Source organism: Dermacentor variabilis, chromosome 2 (genome assembly GCF_050947875.1).
Source record: "Dermacentor variabilis isolate Ectoservices chromosome 2, ASM5094787v1, whole genome shotgun sequence".
Taxonomy (NCBI): domain Eukaryota; kingdom Metazoa; phylum Arthropoda; class Arachnida; order Ixodida; family Ixodidae; genus Dermacentor; species Dermacentor variabilis.
Window position 1 is genome coordinate 106054815 of NC_134569.1, and position 21017 is coordinate 106075831.

The following is a 21017-nucleotide window of genomic DNA, read 5'->3' on the forward strand; positions in this document are numbered from 1 at the left end:
TGCTTAATGTTCAACAACTGTCAACTAACAGTATATAAGAAGCCATTGTGCAGATAGAATTGGCCTCGCGCTGTTTTCACAAAGGGATTGACATCGGCATAGCGTTGTTGTCACGTGGAGAAGCGCATGCTGCAACCGCGTTAAAAAAATGCGAAACCTGTGGTTCTGTATCCTATGGTTTTGCGGCTGAAGCTGAAGCAGCGCTCCCTCCTGTGCAACTACTCCCTGTGACAGCCGTTGCTGTTTGAGTTATCAGTTTCAGAACCATGGATGCTATTCATGAACCCGAATTTCGGCCTTGGATCGGTGAAACCATGTCACCGACAGAGTTCAAACAAAAGTGGACGGACGCTTTGAAAAACGAGCAACACGACAGTGATCAGAACGTTCGAGAAGCTATCATGCAACTTATGAACATACCGGAGTCTGTGTTAAAAACACTGGAGGCCGACTGCAGGTAAGACAGTGTGGCATTCTTCCTTATGCTCTTTTGAAATTATGATAATCGCACAAACACATTTAGACCACAAATGGGCAAGATCCTGACTGGTGTTGCAGAAGTCGCGGGGTGCTTTTTTCGTTACGCGGTACTTTTATCGTCGCGACGATATATTGAATTTTTGCACATGTAACCGGCAAACGGAGGCCTTAGAAAAACACCCGAGATTCCGCTGTGTCTAAAGGGCAAAGTTCTTTCAGGTGTTGCAGAAATCCAGGGGCGCTTTTCTCGTCGCGTACACTGTGCCAAACGCCACATGACCTGACTGGCGTCGCACAAATTGAGCTGCCAGTGCAAGCCGAATCTCCTCTGCCGGGACGCGCGGGGAAGTGAAAATTTTCGCAACTGTTAAGTGTAATCAACGTGCCCGTATTAATGTGATTAGCGTTATTTAGGAACTTTACCTAGCTTGCGCTATATATGTTTGTCTCTACGTATCTAACTTCATTCACGCAACTTCAGTCACCGGGTAAGCACTGGGCTGCTGTGCTGATGGAACTCGGTGCGAAACCAACCGCCGGACCAACTTGGGTCACTGGGTGTATGTGACACTGGGTATGTGCCCCTCTTCAGTGTCAAAGAGATCATTTAATTGTCATGTGCCGGGCGGAATCAAACCTGTGTCATTTATATTCAGACAAGATTGTCTGACTATATATTCGTATACGCAGACACATGCCACGCGCGGTCTTCGTGGCAGAGGGGAGCCCGGCTGCAGTACACGCATGACGCATTTCGGCGGTGACCATGCGGTGTGTCGTTTCATTGCTTCAATGCTAATCGCATTAGTGCCGACAGTCATCTTAAAATGGTTTCTGCCAGATTTTCTTTTTTTTTTTGTATACTTTGGCGGTGCCTCCAGGGCTCTAAAAGGGCAATACTGAGGCAACACTCTGGTCTCAGTGGCCCCAACCAACGGGCCATCCAGGTTGAAGCTTTCGGTACTTCTAAGTTTCAGCTTTGTTCCCTCTGCTGCCCTTTGGGTGCTTTGAAGATTGTACGTTGGCCACTTTATTATAATCTGAGGTGCTTTTGAGACATCTAATCGCTGGTATTATAGACTTCAGAGTCTGTCAAGTCTTCCGCAACACCACTCATAACCTTGCTGTTGAGGGGACCAACAAGCTCTGAAAGTGATAATGCATTCCAAGAATAAAAGCTGGTTATGTTGCTATGTGCACGTGCATGCACATACACACACTCACACGAAAGAGGCACATACATGTGACAGGTGCTGACTAACAACTTCACAAAAATATATTTAGATTTTCAAGTAGGTGCAGTATGCTGACAGTCAGCTCATTTTTATTCGTCTATAAACTCGGGGTTCATTCATGAATTCAAGGACCCCTTGAAACTCCTTGAAAATGAATGTGTCTGTTGAATTCCTTGAAAACTGGGGTTTGGGCGACTTTGGGCATCCAAAGTAACAAACTCTGCATAGGGGCTGTGCCACAGACCCTGTCTATCAGGAAACAATTAGATATTTTTCTTTTGAGTGTGTCGCTACATGATTGCAAGGTATCATGTCCACAGCCACCGACGAGAGGCTTGTTTAAATCACCGTTGCCCTCATGGACCTAGATCAAACGACGGAAAGCTGTGTCACTGTTTTGTTGTTTTGCTAATTTGTACACACCGTAGCCATCTTGGTTCAAATTTCAAGTCCTAGGCTCTAGGAATGCCTAGTGGAAAGTAAGTTTCAGCTATTTGGCCTTAACACAAGTATTTTTGGTAAAAGTCATGCCATAAGGCAACCGACGTCATTATAATGGTAAGGTAAACTTAAAAAAGTGACCCGAAGAGCTTGAAACATGTGTCCTACTGAGTAGCTGTTAAGCTCCAAGGAATTGCAGCTGAGGAGATTTCACTATTTTCCACTGTGTGTGTATGAATAAGGTTTGTTTCCCTCCTTGAATTTTGGTGTTTGGCATCCTTGAAACACTTCAATTCTCCTTGATTTTTGACTCATGTGTTCTGTATGAACCCTGTAAACTCCTTGAGCCCAGTTGGTAATTTGCATTTCGCTCCCATACAATGGTACCCACATATTGCAAATGCATTTTTCTTCCTTCCGTGTGTTTAATAGAAGCTTCGTGTACCTCACATGCTACAACATTCTTGCTTTTTCCTCAACTTTGCCTCTCATCATACAATAGCTTACATACACGTGCAGATACATGTGCATTTAAATGTGCACCGATCTTACTCTTATGAGCAGGCTGGCACGGCGTGTCCATGATATGTTCTACGCTCTACAATCTGGTGAAGTTGTGTGCTCATGCTCCGAAAAATGGCGAGCAGTTCACGACGAGTTGTGTGTGCACAAGCATAGCCCACGAGAATGACTTGATGTGCGGCAGACATGACGCTGTCAGCGATCCAGCTAAGAAGCATGGCCCCTGTTTTAAAAATGGTGCATATTTAATGCATATGTCTCTTCATGTCAATGTAGGCTTTGGTTTTAAGGAGATTTACAATAGTGCAAAGAATATAGCACACTTAATTAAATGCAGAGCAAAAGAAGTGTATTTAGAATAAACCGGCATCATTGCATGAGTGCTTGCTATCCTTGTGTGGGCTCATGGAGCTGTGCACAAACGGAAGTTATTTTATCGACAGCATGTTGCACTTGTGCTCAAATCTGTATATGTGTTTGCTTTCTCAATTTTAGACAAACATTTGTTCATCAGCACCTATTCCTTGCCTCATTCTAGGCACTTTGTGTGGTGTAGGTTCCTTTCTCGCCTCGTTTCAGTCCTATAGTGGGATCAAACCTCAATGTTGGGATATAATCTTTAGGCCATGAACGCCTGCATACTTCTCTTGTATCACAGCAGCTTTTCGAGACATTTGGCATGCAGGCTGGATAGCCAGCTGGTTGCAAAATGCTTCGCTTAATATTGATTCCTGCAGGGTGTGGGATTTGCATAGCTTCGTTTTTATTAGATTATGTTTGTAGACTATGCTGATACTTTTTTTTCCAGCCCATCTACTCTGTGTTGTGGAGAAGAAAGCATCGACATAGCAAATCTCCCAAAGCACGATGACCTCATGACTCTGAGGCAAGTCCATGCGTTCCTTCAGTTTCACCTACTTAGATATACTTGATAGCCATGAAAGTGCTGTTGGACCTGTACATTTGCGGCCTCAGAGAATTAATGAAGAATTTATGTTCCCTTTCAATAATGAAGCCAGCCTGTGCATGCTTTATCTGCAGGCTGCAGAGACAAGACCTTGAGAAGCGAAAAGATGATGAAGCATATCGTCTGAAGACATACAATTACTTTCGCAAGGTGTGCTTCCTTTCAAAAGTGGTAAGTACATGGAACCAGTTTGTGTCTCACTACTTAGAATCACACCTTCCAGTTACAGCATTTCAGCACACATGCACATTGCTTATGCAAATGAGGAACTACATTTCTTGTCTATGAGCGTATGGTTTAGAAGTTGGATAATTTAATTTGTCTCCACAGTGTGTATCAAGGGGGAAAGAGAGATGAAGACATTCACTACTAAGAAATTCCACAGAGCTCAACTAAAATAAAAACTAAATTCTGGGGTTTTATGTACCTAAACCACAATCGATTGTAAGGCATGCCATAGTGAGGGACTCCATGTTAATTTCGACCACCTTAGTTTCTGTAATGTGCACCGAATGCATCATACACAGGCATTTTTACATTCCTTTCCCTTCGGAATTTGGCCGCCAAGGTTGGGAGCGAACTCGTGATCTCGTGTGCAACAGCATAACAAGATCACATAGTTCATAACATAGTCACTTAGCTGCCATGGCATAAGAGTGCAACTAAAGCTGGTCAGCTGCTCCCTTTGCACTCAGAATGTTATTTCTTTATAGCCTCATAATTTTATTTTCGTTATGCTCAGAAAAGCCCTAATTAAACAAAAGCAAATCCAAGATCAGTAGTATTTGTATGCACAAGGTATGCTACATTTCTGAAGACAGAAAAGGGAACATTTTTTTCAGTACCCTCAATGTGTAGGTATAGCTTCAGTGCCACACCTGTGAAGCAGGGGCGTAACCAGGGGGGGGGGACGAGAGTGGCTTATCGGGCATCAGCACTGCACCCCTCCCAAGAAATTTTTTCGTGCTGTCATGTGCCGCCAACCAAAACAACTCCCGGAGCCGGAAATCATGCTAGATTTTGTCTAGAATGTCCTTTTCACGCTCGAAAAGACATTTTATCGTGAGCATTGTGAAAGCGGGCTGGATTTCGCGGCATCGCCCATGCATCAGGAGTCGCATATCGTAACGCAAGGAGCCCCACCAAACACAAAGTTTCAAGGGCATTTTGATGGCGAGCGGGCTCGTCACGGCATCTTGAGGAGGCCGCGGAATCTACGAAGTGCTTGGATTTCAATTCTGAAACTTTATGGGTATAAAGTTCTCATAACCTTTTGATGCAAAAGGTGCATTGACATTTCCAAAGTCATGCTTTAAATTTTCAATTCCGGAACTCTGTGGGTTTAATGCTCTCATAAACATTTGATGCCAAAGCTGCATTGACTTTTCTATAGTCGTACATCGGACCATACAACAGACGCGCCAAATCAACACACTGTCACACAAGTTCACAAAGCACACAGCGAGGTCCGATGAGACGAAGTGTTGTGGTGGTTCATTTATGCCGTCAAGTCACAGAAAAGAATATCAACATATTTTCCCCCTGCACCAAAGCATCCATGTTAAGACACTAAAGTTAGCAAAGGTAACTAAGTTCTTATTTATTTTTCTACTTGGACCTTTAATCGTGAAAACACATTGAACCTTCTTTTTTTTTCTCGCTACCCACGGGCTGCCGATCCAGTCAGAGCGCATGCTTTTTTCTCATGCAGCATCGACCACCGTACGGCGCACTTCAATGGCGCGTTCGTTTTTCTCTGGCTGACTGGATTTTCAGATTTTCAGACAGGATTTGGCAGAGTTTTGGACGTTCTCTGGCTAGCAGACGAGAGAAAGAAATAATACATAGTTACTCACTGCCAGCACAGTGGGGATTCGACGAATAGCAACACGTTCGCTTGAGCGCAACCTTGCATAGTCACTCGCCACCAGTACTGCGGGGACTCGATGGATTGCAACGCATTCGCTTGAGCGCAACCTCTCCGGAAAATTTTGTCTCACCGGTGTAGGATACCGAGCAGTATGCGTTTGATTCTCTGTGGACCAAGCGTCTCACACTTTTTTTTTATATTCCTTCGGTAGCCACACTAGGTGCCCAAAGTAGGCATTCGATTGTAGCCAACATGCTTTCCTTTGCGTTATTTCATTTCGGCGCCCCCTGCCCCACAAAAGAAAAAAAAAGGACATTGTTGCAGCGCAGCAAATTGTCACATGGTGAAAGTTCGATTTTGTTACTTCTTTTTCAGAAAGTAATGGAACACGGTATGCTCCAGTTGCCGGAAACTCTTATTATATTATTGCGATGGCAGCTATATGAGACTCCAGTTGCATTCCTGCCGTCACCGTCGCCATCATGTTCCGTATAAATAAAGTCCAAGGGCGATAACATCGTGACCGTGCGCCGCATGCTGTATGTGCGAGTGAAAGCTGGGGGGGGGGGGGGACGGCATGGGTGAGCCGATGATGGTGGCTCAGTCTTGTGTGCACAAGGGAGAAAAGCGGGGAGGAAGCGCACCACCTTACGTCGCGTGCGATACATCGGGGGAGGGGAGGGCGCTGTGATATGTGAATCTGTGGTTGTGCAACATTTTTTTTTTTTGTCTTGTTTGACGCATCATGTATCGTGACTTTTTCTTAGGTACGTAGATTTATTGGAGACTTATACATATATTTAAATACCTTGTTGCGAGGTTTTGTGTATACTTGTGTATGCAGTGAACTTTGTTTTCAGTGACACTTTTTTGCCCTTAATCAAACTGTATCTCCACATTTCTGTATTCCATTGTATCTATGCATTTCTAATGTACGAGGGTAAGTCAAATGGAAGTGTGCCAACCCACCTCGCGCAATAATGGTTCGGTTCATTATTTGCGAGGCATGCACATAGCACATAGGCATCTCATTTACAAAATTGACATGTAGGGGTGAGGATAAATGTTCTTTAATGCTCTTATACACTGGGTTGAACATGGTTGCATGACATAATGGACACTCCAAAAGTTGAACAGCGTGGTGTGGTGGGGTTTTTCACAGATGACGATGTTTCCCAAAAAAAAATTAGTTGCCGTATGGCTGCCTTGTGCGTTGTACATTGTACTTCATTGTCCACTGTGAAGCGTTGAAGCAAACGGTTCAAAGAAGAATGTGAAAGTTGCAAAGACGATCCATGGCCAGGCCAAAGCCACCGTGCCATCACCCCCAATACAATTGCAAAGGCTGATTAGACAAAAACTGAGGATAAGCATCGATGAATTGGCAGGACGTGGGAACATCAGTAACGGTTCGGGTCACACCATAATTCACGAACATCTCGGTTATCGGCTCTTGAGTGCACAATGGATGCCCAAGATTTTGAACCATCGCCAGAAGACGGAGAAGTTCGTCGCTGCCTTGACTCATCTAATCCGGTATCACGATGAGGCTGACGCCTTTCTGTCTGCAATTGTGACCCGGGACAAATCATGGTGCTGCTACTACTAGCCTGAAATACTATGGCAGAGCGTACACTGGAAACATTTGAATTCACCACCCCCAAGAAAAGCAAAGGCCGTCATTTCTGCCAGAAAGTTGTTGATTTTTTTTTTTTTTCAATCATCAGGGGCCATTGTTGATCGAATTTGCTAAACCTGGAGAGACTATCAATTGTTTCCGATATTGTGAAACGTCGAATCAGCTGTGTGTTGCAATCAAGAACAAATGACATGGAAAATTGAGCAATGGGATCATCTTGCTCCCTGACATTGCCCGACCCCACGTCGCTGATGTGGTTAATATTAGTACAAAACTGGCAATGTTCAAGTGAGAAACGCTGCAACATCCGCCATACAGCCCAGACCTGTCACCTTGCGACTTCCACATTTGGGAGCATTTGAATAAACTGCTCAAGGGAACCAGGACGTCGAGGCAGTTACAGATTTTTGAAGCAGCAATCCAAGGAGTTTTATGAGACGGAAATTACGTGACTCGTTAGTCAGTGGGACAAATGTCTGAATGCTCAAGGAGACTATTTTAAATAAAGTACCCCGTTGGTCATATATTCGCATTGGCTCACTTTCATTTGACTCGCCCTCGTATATTTTGCAGAACTCCTGCTTTTTATATGTGCTCTTTGTTTCGATTATAATTTCGGAGCAATTATTCTCAATGCACGACCGGTGACAGCTGCTCCTACGCAATACATTCTAACAAAAGACAGTGTCATTGAGATTTTTCCCTGGTCGTTGCATATGTACAAAAATGTAAACAAGGTTATTGAATGACACAGACAGACAGAGAGAGATGCAAATGAGAGAAAGGCCGGGAGGCTAACAAATTTTCATTGAAATATTTGTTCTAAGCTCTTTACATTTTTGATATCAGCGGCATGCACAGCTTTGCTGGTTTCAAATTGGTATAATTCTAACGTTCTTGTGACATTTGGTCTACTTATTAAATATAGCGAAAACATGGAAGCATTGATATCAGTTATTTCGGGCACAATTTTGAGACATGGGAGTATATTTTTTTATGAAAAAATACATATTTTACTTGTCTTGACAGTGCGTAGTGTTCAAGAATTCGTTTGCAGCATCTTTGGCAATGGCAATGCAGTTATTATTAATGTTTGATGTATTTGAGCCCTCAACTATTTCAATAAGGAGGAGACTGAGCTACAAAGTGAGACCCACCCCCCCCAAATGAAATTTCTGGCAGCAGTGCTGTGAAGCTATGGTACAACTGAAGCTTGTTATTCCTTTGACTCTTGTAAACGCATGTCAACGTGCAAAGTACAGTAGGGTGCGTTTACATCAGGACAGATTAAGGGGGGCCCTGACTATTTTTAGTTTTTAGCAAAATTTTTATATGAGGTGGGAAAATGTCTCCGTAGAAAGAAGGGGGGTCATATACCTTCAAGAAGGGGGTCATGCACACCTTCATTTTGCGAAACTTAGCATGAATTTCTTGAAAAAGATTAGTATTTCACTAAAGTTGGAAAAGAGTGTTTTAACGACTTTCACATTTTACAAATACTGAGGCATATCACTCCAAAATTAATGCATTGTACCCCCCCAAATTTTTTTCTGTAAATCCACACCAGTAGGACTATTGACTCACAGGAAGTTAAATTTATACAACGCACAGTATGTTTTTGAAAAATTGCCAGACATTGGTTTTTGAGCAACATCCTCTGACTGATCCCAATATCATTGTTCTTTTGGAGTGAGGGAGGGGGGCACTTTATCTAAGGCGATGAAGCCGAAAAATATTTGTCAAATCTTCAAAAGGTTTCTCGCAAAATTAAAGAAGTATGCATCTGCACCACGTATTTGTTTCGTTTTAAGATTTCAAAAGTGCCAAACTTGCAGAAATAGCGAAAATTGCTACATTTTAGAGATGTGATATAGATCTGGAGTAAAACGGTTGATGTGTAAAAAACTGTGTTCTCTGTACTGCACATCTTGAAAGTTTGCAACGTATTGTGACTTGATAACAAGATTTTTGCACCTTGTCTCAGTTAAGATTTCTTGGGTGTGAAAAAAAAAATTGTTTTGGGAAAGTAGTTGCAGTTCTGCAGTGTGGAAGGATTGTTATGCCTAATATGAAAATTTAAGTGAAAACGAAAAATGTTTGTGACCTGTTTTGAGACTCTCCTTATCTGAACATACCCAGCTGGCTCATGTGCTTCAGTGGATTCATCGTGCTTTCCCACTAGGCTGCTGCATCGTTCATGTACACAGGGACCATTTCAGATAGCAGATGTAATTAAAGATAAATGTCACAAATAGTATCCCATGACTAATCTTAAAAATCTTGCTGTATGCGCTCTCACATGCTTACTCAATGTACCATATTAGGGACCCCTGAAAATTCAAGCTCAACTGATTTCATGGCCAAAGATAGGCAAAAAAGACACAATCTGAGTTGCTCTTTTTTACTACAACAAAAAGAATGAATTCAGAATTCAATATGATTGTGATTTTTATTTTATTTTTAGAACAAGACACATCATTGGGATGGCTATACGTGGCTCTTAAAATAGGCCGTTTTTCTCACTTACAATAAAATGATGCATCATGTTGTTGCAGTACTAGATTTACCCATCTTCAGAGGGTATTCTATGAAATTTACATAAATATTGACAATTTTTATTTTTTATAAACATCTAATAAACATAGCAATTCTCACTGTTTGTGCAATATTGGCATTTTTTGGATTTTATAACGAAATAGATACTTGGTGTAGCTGCATACTTCTTGTTTTACTTTGCTAGAAACCTTTTGAAAATTTGTCAGAAATATTTTCAGCTTCATTGACTTAGCTGAAGTGGTCCCAAAAGAAACCCTGATTTCAGGGTCAGTCAGAAGCAGTTGCTCAAAAACCGAAGTTTGGAAAACTTTCAAGAACATACTGTGGGTGTCATAAATTTAACTTCCCGTGGGCCAATAGTAGTACTAGTAGCATAAATTTACCAAAAAGCTTTTGGCAGGTAACAACGCATTTAATTCTAGAGTGATAGGCTTTCGAATTTGTAAAATCTGCAAGTCATTAAAATGCTCTTTTCCACCTTTAGTGAAATACGAATTTTTTTCAAGAAAACCCTTCTAAGTTTTGCAAAACGAAGGGGGGTTTCTTTCTACAGAGTCATTTTCCCTCCTCATATAAAAATTTCGCTGAAAACTAATAGTCGGGACTCCCCTTAGCCTGTCCTTATCAGGATGCACTCAGTGTAACCTGCGAATTCACTAGATGTTATTGCACAGCTTGTGGAGGTGGCACAGTAACTATGGTGCTCTGCTTCTGGGCACAAGGTCGTAGGTGTGATTCCTGGCTGTGGCAGTTGCCTTCTCATAGGGGGCAGAGTTGAAGAAATTATATGCTGAGCACTGGGTGCACATTGAAAAAGCCCATATGGTTGAAATTAATTTGGAGCCCTGCATTACAGCATCTGTCATAGCCCTCTGCATTGCTTTGGAATGTTAACCTCATCATTTCTTGTGCAAACATACCCTCCCGAGAACCCTTGTACACTACCTTGCATGCTGCCTTCAATCCTTCTCGAAAGTAACTGTGAAGCGATTACACAATATATTTATTTATTTATCTCACATATTATCAGCCACTCATGGGATAACAACAGGAAGGGCAGGTACAATTGTAGGAGCTGCGAATAAGAAAGCAAATGTAGATACAGTATATAATTACAAGAGTGTTATTGAGAAAGTTCTTGCTTGGCTAAAACAACAGAAATTAAGTACATCATCACAGATTGTAGATATGGGTACATTTTATGGTAAGCTAGAGGAATCTGAAAAAATAAAGCAAACCAATTCAAGAAAATACTGGCAAACAAATGTGATGAACATGGTAAACAGAATGCAGTCATGCATATAATGCATTACACAAAACCTCAATGTTGATAGAAAAGCACTTATGCATTTAAGAGTACATTTCAAGTACTAGAACATCGAGAAGAAAAAGAATAGACAGTATTAGGTAGTTAATAAAGCATACAATATTATATAGAATGAGGGTGTTTGCAAGGGGCATAACTAAAAAAATGTTGATAACAGAGAAGCAAGCTAAAATAAAAAACAAAAAGGAAAAATGCTAGCATACAAAGGTCAGTGACAAAGCAGAACAAACAAATCAAAGCTGTAAGGTGGGTATATTTTTTTCCACAGAACTAACAAATATATCTAATGAGCAGCTGCTACTAATGGAGTCGCTCAGAGTATTCCACTCTCTTATCGCTAAAGAAAAGAATGAATTCTTAAAGCACTCGCTATGAAAGGAATACTATTCAGTGACTGTTTATGTATGTTTATGTCGTGTTGGCTGTGTTTCAGTTCTGAAGATGTATCTAGAGGTATTAACGTCAAACTGGTTGTGTATGTAAGCTCAGAAAGGGCTAGTACTACTTGGTTTTGTACTGTTAAGATTCTGGCTTTGTTAAGTAGTCCGGTGGGTGAGTCTGTTTATGTTTATTATGTATATATATATATATATGTATATATATATATATATATATATATATATATATATATATATATATATATATATACACACATAGTGCTTTCTTTTGCATACCTTCCAATTTTTTCATTGGTTGCTTAGTGTATGGGAGCCAAACAACATTTGTGTGCTGAAAGACTGACCTGACAAAGGTTTTGTACGCCAGAATTTTTGTATCAGGTGGCGCTAGTCGGAGGTGTCTTCTAAGACAGAAAAAGCATTTCATTGCAGTGGCTGCAAGGGTGTTAATATGGTAGTTCCATCTGAAGACATGTGTTAATGTTAATCCGAGGTACTTGTATCCTTGAACTCGTACCAGAGGTATGTCATTAATGGTATACATAAAGTTCAAGTTACTTTTTTTTTTCTATTGATTGGTAGAATAGCAGATTTCGTAGTACATTGATAGTCGTTTGCCAGTCGGCACACCAGTTAGACACTGCTTTTAAATAATTGTTTAATGTTATGTGGTCATCATGCGGGTTAATATTTCGATAAAGAATGCAGTCATCTGCAAATAGTCTGATGTTTCCTGTGATTTTCGTTGGTAGGTGATTGATAAAAATTAGAAATAAAACTGTAGCCAGAACGCTTCCTTTGAGTACCCCTGATGTTAAATGGGCTGTCTGGGAGATCTGTTCGTTCACTTTTGCAAATTGGGTACATTTAGTAAGGTAGTTGTGAATCCAGCCAATTATGGGGCCTGTAGCTAGTATAACCCCACGTTTCCTGGTGATCTGTTTGTGTGATACCCAATGGAATGCTTTCGAGAAATCAAGTAGGATGAGGTATGTTTGTCTCTGGTGATCGATACTAAACTATATGATATATACTAAATATTCATTCCAGGTGTGACGTCAGATCCACGCGAAACTATATGAAAGTGGTTTAATTGCACGTTTGCCATCAGCTTTCAAAAATTTTACATCAATTTCATGTAGGCTCTTGTGTCATCACAGACAGTGAAAAGCAGTCATGGTGTGCATTTCTGATAGTGCAGAATGACGTTAAAATCCAGGATAGCAACCCACAGCACACTGTTGTGTCTTCATTTCTGTGTTTACGCAAAGAAATGAATTTTTACCATATAAAACATAAGGAGATTGTTATTTTGTCCGTGTACATGGAGATGCTACTTTTGGCATCGAAACATGTAAACAGAAAATTTATATTCCACATTTGTAACACAGCAATCAAGTAATAAGAAGCAGCTTGAACAGAGGTTACATCCCCGAGCTGTCTTCAGGTGTCAGGAGGACATCTGTTTACTGATTAGCAGGGTGTAGAAACCAATCAATGAATGGCAGGTGTGAAGCATGCGTCATGTGTGAGTCGTCCTTGATTTTGAAAATGATGCAACTGAGTGTTGAGTGCCTGTTCGCCTCTTTCTCTGGACCAAAGAACATTATGAAGCAGAAACCTCAGCTGAAATTTCCAGAAGAAGAACGTGTTCCCAGCAATGAGGTTGTGCTGATAGCACAAGTCTTCAAACCTATCAAAATGCCTGTGGGAATAAAGAAAGTGCGCATGGGTGCTCACTGCTTTTCTTTCAAGGCAAGTGTTTCATTCATTTTTTTGGTTGTTGCATGCTCCTGTTTAAGTACTGAAAGGAGTCGTGGTTATTTTCGTTTACAAATTGAAATCATGTATTACCACACGTAGCCATCAGAACCAGACAGCAGAAAAAAATAATACAGCAGGGAAAACAACTTCAAGAAAAAGTAAAAAAGAAAAAGAAAGAATAAATATTGGAAAACCATTTTGAAAAGAAATCATCTACAATGACTATCCAAGTGTGTGAATAGCACTCTTTAGTGTTTAAATGAAACTTAATCTACACTGTGTGAGGTTTATTGCTCTATGTACAATTCATATACTTTGTTTATATGATAAGATAGATTGCTTTATCATAGTTGAGTAATAGGTGATGTGTTTTATATATTATGATATTATGAAGAGAAGAACATACCCACTGGTAAATGCCAGTGACCCAAGTTGCTGTCAAAGGGGTTCATTGAAGAGCAATGCATACCCAGTGGCCCATACCCAGCAACCCAAGTTGGTTTTTGGTTGGACAACTAGACATCTACATAGCTGGAAAGAAAACTGATCTGAAAATGCTGAGGGTGCTATTTGCATTAGAATAATGGCTGGTTGGTGTGCTTAGAAAGGGTGATGGTTTTCTCAAGGAAGAAACCTTATAATTCAGCTTCCTGGCCAGGACATTTTGCTATAGGTACTTCCATGTCTACACCTGCCTGCAAAGCAGTGAGTGTGTTTTAAAACCCCCTTGAGGTTCATCTCCATTGTTTATAAACAATATTATGATGGCACCCTCAGTGAACTACTGCTAGGGCAACCGTGTTTGTGTGCACGTTGTTCCTCACCCACCGGGTTTTTTTGCTTGATTATCCATTTCATGTTATCTTTTTTTCAAATTTGGCTGAAAGAAAATTGCCGACCTGCATAAATGTATTGATTATGTCTTTGGAAATGCAAAAACTTCTCATTGAATGTTTATTAAAAGTTTACATATACTTCAGAAGTCTCAATTCGAAATGTAGATACTACATTTTCTATAAAAATCCTTGAGTTTCTTTATAGTATCCAACAACTAATGTACAGTCAACTGTGACTCGTTGCTCTTATCACAACTGTTTGAACCATCCAGGTGACTGTTAGTTTATCAGTAACACCAAAGCCAGTGGAAGTTTACAAAAATGCACTAAGAATTTAGAAAGTAAATCATTGCAATAAAAGTGCAATCTCCGATCTGGTTAAAATTATTTCTTCAGTTTCTCTCTAATAGACATTTTAAGCTTAGACGAAATGTACTAGAGCAGACGTATATCAGAGCACTGCTGGGTGTATATGGCAAGGCGCAGGGTGGGCCACTCCTTGCGACGCCGATTTTAACCAGGATGCACTAAACTCTCATTGCAATGAGCAGTTGTCAGTCTGACCATCCATCCTTCTGTCCATTTAGTGCATGGTCTAATGGGTATAGCATCGGGTATCTCGTTCCACTTTAGTATGTGCCGCTCTTCAATGAACCTCTTTTTATGCCAGCATGGGTCACTGAGTACGTTCAGTATACTTCACCAGCTTGTCTTGTTTGGGTATGAGGGCGTCCCAGAAGTCTTTCCATGATTAGAAACATGCACAAGGCAGAAAATATGACACATATTCATTCTCGCACGTGCCACGAGTGAACTTTGCAGTTGTGCTACTAGGTGGCGTAGTGTGTTCAGCAGGAATTGCAAGAGAGGAACCCGGTTGGGCATACACGCCTCATACAAGCTTGCCTCTGTGGCAGCAATATGGTGTGTCACTGCGTTGCTTCAGTGCTAATCAGAATTTTTTTTTTTTGATGAGCAGATTCTTGCAACATGTTTGTAGCATGTTATGGTTGATCGTATTATCATAAGGCATTGTAAATAGTGCTGCAGTTTATGGTTATGCCCTACAGCATTCCAGTACACATATGGGCTCGTATGTCTTGGCTATGCTGGAAACGTCTATATTAGTTTGCCTGGTGCTTTATGTAATTGTGATACCTTTTTTTTTTTTTTCAGATTCAAGTAGAATTAGCATTGCTCAGCTGCCAGTCATTGCGTAGCTTGCGTGAAAAAATTACATGCATATCAGACGCTGCTGTCGTTGGAGACTTCAGTGAAGACCCAGACAGAATTTCGGACCAACGAGCTGTTGTAAGACTGTGGTGGTTGTTTATTTATGTGCTTTTTTTCCCCCAGATGTGAGCAGAAAGCATGCCACTACTGCTCAGGCTTTTCCTATAGCGCTTCAATTTGGTGAACAGCTCAGTGCATTGTGTAAATAAATGAGCCAGGCCCTTCCCGCACAACTGCTGTCTCTTTTGAGCTCAGGTTTCACACAAATCGCATTTCACAGTGCATTTTGTTTAACACCACACTTGAGTTGGCTCTCTTTGGCCATATCCGGCCCTTGCGCTATAAAACCCTGTACTTCATCAACACCACGCTTGAGTGCAGTACATGGTCGTTTGTCAAGATTAAATCAGAAACCCATATGATATGCAGCTATGTTGAAAAACAAAAGGTGTGCATTTTCTCGGCAATGGAACAGCAGCGCTCATGTGTTTTGACAAAACAGTGACAGCTTTCCCGAAACACCACCCTCTTGCAAAAAAGAGAAAGAGAGTCAATTTTTTCCCATCCATCATCGCTGCAGGTGACAAATATTTCTGGATGAAACAGGTGAGCACTGCACCTTAACATGTAATTAAAAAAGAAAGCTCTGCAAAATGCCACCCCTGTGCAAAAGTTGTGTGCAAAAGAGCCAGTATTTGAACTGGAACGCTATTTGTATCTGGCCCACTTATTTACGCAACATTCTGCACACATTTGTGACCCAACAGACTGACCCTAAAAGAAAAATGTACAAGCATTGCATTCTACCACAAAAGACAGCGGTGTGGAAGTGGGGTAGCCAATATGTTGGGCAGATAGCCAATGGTAAGAGTTACCGAATGGGCTTCAAGAGAATCAAAGCGTAGTCGGGGATGGCAGAAAACTAGGTTATGTGAAGTTAGGAAATTTGCAGGCCTAAGATGGTGCCAGCTGGCACAAGACGGGGCTAATTAGAGATTGCTGAAAGATACCTTCGTTGTGCAGTGGACATAAATAGACTGCTGCTATTGATGATGATTACACTGAACATAGTAATTTGTTAACATGAAATGAATGAATTATGGGGTTTTACGTGCCAAAACCACTTTATGATTATGAGGCGCGCCGTAGTGGAGGACTCCAGAAATTTTGACCACCCGGGGTTCTTTAACTTGCACCTAAATCTAAGTACACGGGTGTTTTCGCATTTCGCCCTCATCGAAATGGGGCCGCCGTGGCCGGGATTCAATCCCGTGACCTCGTGCTCAGCAGCCCAACACCATAGCCACTGAGCAACAATTTCTTAACATGTGTGAATCCATTTGCCACTAGTGCTATACAAACACACAAGCACCACAGCGTGACCACTTGCTTGTCCTTGTCTATGACTGTGCTTAAACGTTCGGCCTTCTTTTACTAACAAGGCCGAACCTCTGACACTTGTCAAGCAGTTTCATTTTGACTCCTTTGCAGGAGCTGTACAAGTCGGGCTTTTTTTACATAGGGAACACATTCTACAATGACATGAGTGATCCAGCATGCAGAGACTACAGCGAGTAAGTGTGCAATTTTCGTTTGTACAACAGCTAGGGAGCCTCTCTATGTGATGTGCTGTGTTCGTTTTGTGGTAGACATTGTTTGCAGAGGGAAAGAAGATCTTGAGACCCTGGCACTGCTACTTTGGAAAGGCAGCGGTGCATGTTTTAGCAGCGGGTTTCATATTGTTTGCTAGTTGATTTGAGAAACCAGGGTCATTGATTCGACCAGAGACTACAAGAGCTACAAGTTTCGCACTTCCTTCTTCTAATTTTTGAATTGTAAAATTGTTATTTTTTGTGCTCCTGCTCACATCAACAGACACAAAGACATCATTTATTCATGAGGGATTATGCAGTGGCTTCAAGAACTGGGCTAGCTGTAACAGCATTTCCATGGTGTTATTTTGCATAGATGGTGATGCTTTTGACAAGTGTTCAGCAAGTACGAGACAATGTATCCGTCCAGCCATGTATGTGAATGACCTAGTAATTGTTGCCAAGAGACTGCGTGTGGAATGGCAATGCTAAAAGTTACATCCTGCATTGTATATACAACTCACTCACAGCCTTGTACAGCCTTGATAATTATCTTCGTCATGAACAGAAGCTAGAAGCAACACAATTCGACAATGTTGTCATGAAGCAACTTTACTGTGTAGGTTGTGGATGAGTCACTTTTCAGGTGGCAACAGCGCTAAAGACATGCACAAAGCGGAAGGCACATAAAAACGGCACATTGTACTTTGTCCAAGCCCTTAGCGCTGTTCCCGCCCGAGTGGAATAACCAACTAGCTGATGCTTTCATGTTAATAGAGTTGTTTTGATCAGCGTTTATTAACAGAATGGTTGACATTGCTGCGTGCACCTCTTGTGGGTGTGAAGGAACTGTTGGACATGCTGCCATCGTTTCCACAAGCAAGGAGCTTCCCTCCCCGACGTACGAAGTTGTTGGTTAGGATAGGATAGACTGTCTACAGAGGCAAAACAAATCCTGATGCTCTGGGTTTTGCTTGCGGTTGCCTTTACAAAAGTGTGATTAGAGAAACTTTAGGATGAGCAGATGCATGGAAGGCCTATTTTCAAACCTTGTCATACTTCTGTAGCAGTTCTCCCCTGAAGACACAAACTCTGAAAGTTCACCTCCTACAGGCATAGTTGACCATCGAAATAATGTGTATATGATGAAGTAAATGTAAAATGTTCATCACGAATATCAGCATGTAACAAATGTATGCTTGTAACGCACATAGGATATAATGAAGGTAATCTTGCCTTTGATGTGACTTCATTGCGACTATAATCACTCGCATTGGACACTGGCTATAGGTGCAGAAATCACCGCACCAAGCCAAACGAATGAAGGCTGTCATAGCAAGGGGTTGTTTTGCCATAATGTGCTGGAAGAGCTTTGCACTGACGTTTCTCTTTAAATGCAAGTGGCAATAAAAATCTGCTGCTGCAACGTTTCCTGTTGATCAAATATAATTTGTAATTTCTGTTGATAGAGGACATCATTTGGCTTCTGCAACACCTTTTCAGAGTACAATTCTTCAACCAGTTATTTGTTCTTTTAAGGCTTCATTAATACTATAGTAAGATGCCAAAAATGATTTTCTTCAGGGTAATACTAGAGTGGGCGAAGAATCCCCGACGTGAAATAGGTCCTTTTAAGACTGCAGACATGGCGAAGACTAAACTTGCAGACCTGGAGCTGCGTCTGGGATACCCCTATGTCTATGTTCACCAAGGCTACTGTGAACACCTAGTGGTCTTCTCCGACATAAGGTTGGTACTCATCTATGGTGATTTCTATTACTGTGTTAAATAAATTATTGTTCCGAGTTCTTAGCATTGCTTCTTAAAGTGAACGATCCAGAGTACTAGCTCTTCTATGGAATGCTTGCAAAAATCTGGTGACCACAGATGCGAGAAAAAAAGAAAAGAAAAAAAATCCAAGGACACCTAAGCACTTATGAGTTGCCAGTGTGAAAGCATTACTGTCCAATTTTAATGCAAGCGAGTGTGTCGAGATGATTGGTGCATTTTGATTTTGTCTTACCAAGGCACTGTTAGGAAGCAGGCAAGAGCTTGCGTGGACAAGGAATGCGCCAATAATGTAGGCTTCAGAGACTGAAAGTGAGGGTGACATAGCGACGCGGCGACGTCCTCTCCCCTCATACAACACCTAGCGTGCTGGTGTTCCGCTTCACCCGCTCTGCTCTATCAAAGCACGCTCGTGCAGTGGTGTCACATCTAATTGGAACTCCGTTGAGGTGCTCATGACATGGCGCTGCAGCCAATGGGAATGTAGGCTGCTGCAGGTGCCAGACACAGGCTTTTTCACTTAATGAGCAATTTCACGCTTCTGCATCAAAATGTATTTTTCGTCACAGCAGAGGCACGCAGGTTGAAATCAAGTGGTATAGCTTACGTGCACTTGTTTGACTAGTGTAACTTACTCGGACAATTCCACGTTGCACAACTGTGCTGGAAAAAAATTAATATTTTTGATGTTGCTTGTAGACTTTAGCTCCCAACTGTACATATGAACGGACACCAAGAAACAGCGAGTCAATTAATACTGATAAGATACTTCTTTGGGAACTCTATTTTCATTAATTTTACTGTAATAGGTTGGTTACTAGAAGAGAAAAAAACAGACAAAATTTGTTTGAATTTTGCACTGTAGCCCAAATGCCTATACTTTGGCGTAACATCACGGTTCAAGTATATTTTCATACTTGGCTGGTGTTTGCTCAATTAAATTTCCCAAAACTTGCCACGTTCAGTCCTTGGCTCCGTTACAGCACAATGTAGTCCATTTTAACCGTTAAGGAATTAACTAAGCCCTAGGCAACACCATCAAAATCTGTGATGTCACGGCAAGCTGGAATGGGAGCTTCATGGCAGCAAAGCCACCAGTGTTTCCATTTTGTGCCTTTTCTGGCTCACCAAGTATCTTCTCTTGGTATGGGTGACGTTTTTGGTATTGCATAAGGGTGATTGACTAATATATGTGAAATCATTTTTCTCTTTCATCCCTTTATCTTCATTTGTAGTGTATGGCCAAGAGTTTAGTATGGCCCTAACTGCCGACATTGCTTGTATGACACATAACGGATTGTTTAAAGTTACAGATATATGCCACCACTATTTTCTCTCAACAGGGTGCTCCACCCACATGACAGCCAAAACATGTTGGACTACCCAGTGGCATTGAAAACCTTCCCATGTGGCAGGCGGGTGTTCTGCATGCTCTGCCACCAGAGCACAGCCAAGTAAGCATTTCCAAGTTCCACCACTGTACACCGAAGGAAAGTAGTGCAGTCTGCCTGCAGCGTTATCCAGTCAGGGTGACCTACTGTAGACTTGCCCGGCAAACACCATTATCTTGTGCTGTCATGCAGCCTTAGCCAGGACTCAATATGGAAATTGCCTAGAGAAGTGGTTTATTATATTTTACACTCCTCCCAATTTCTTTGTCAATTTATAGACACCCAACTGGCCAGCTAAGTGTTGCCTCAAGCATTTAACAGTGGCAGCACAGCAAGGTCCATTATTACAAACGGTTTGCAATGTAGAACCACAGCTTTTGAATCCACCTCCTTTTTTTTATTTAATTTAAAATGCTTAGAGATGCGATTTTCTTTTTAAGCTTCTCATTATATCCTCGTAGGAATTTGCTCCTAATCTTATCGACTATTATCACCTTGTGCACCAAATTGTGGCCAATGCTAATTACCAACATGCGAGTTACAGCTGCACACTTTGTTCTCTTTTCTAGATGGGTGACATATGAGAATGAACGTGTCAGTGACGACCCATATTTCTTCTGCGATACGTGTTTTCGGTCCTACAACTACACCCCGGACAACAAGAAGATTGGAAAGTTTCGTGCAGCACCCTTCCTGGATTGGAATACAGTATTGTGATATGCACTAGTCTTTTCTTGAATGCATAACATTTGTGTTCAGCTTCCTTGCTTTACCTATTGTGTGTTGCACTGTAAGTGTGCGTGCTTAATAAATTGTATCGATAACCAGCGTGCGCTAGCAGCCATTTCTCTTTACGTTGCAGATGAGGAAATTAAATAGGTACCTCAGCTCTGCGATTGCAGTACTAGTACTGTACACTTTCTTTCTAACCTGTTGGCCACTGGTTCATAGTGCTCTAAAATTAAAATTCCACAGTTC

The 21017-nt window shown here is 41.4% G+C and overlaps 1 protein-coding gene across 1 annotated transcript; it reads left to right on the forward strand.

The window, feature by feature from the left end:
• Nucleotides 1-81: 81 nt before the first annotated feature.
• Nucleotides 82-20867, forward strand: Pbp49 (proximal sequence element A Pbp49). The gene is made up of 9 exons (XM_075681618.1): nt 82-457; nt 3487-3564; nt 3720-3816; nt 13038-13190; nt 15212-15346; nt 16760-16842; nt 18445-18609; nt 19992-20102; nt 20609-20867. The coding sequence occupies exons 1-9, from the start codon at nt 267-269 to the stop codon at nt 20754-20756; spliced, it is 1161 nt and encodes a 386-aa protein (XP_075537733.1). The 5' UTR covers nt 82-266; the 3' UTR covers nt 20757-20867.
• The last annotated feature ends 150 nt before the right edge of the window (nt 20868-21017 follow it).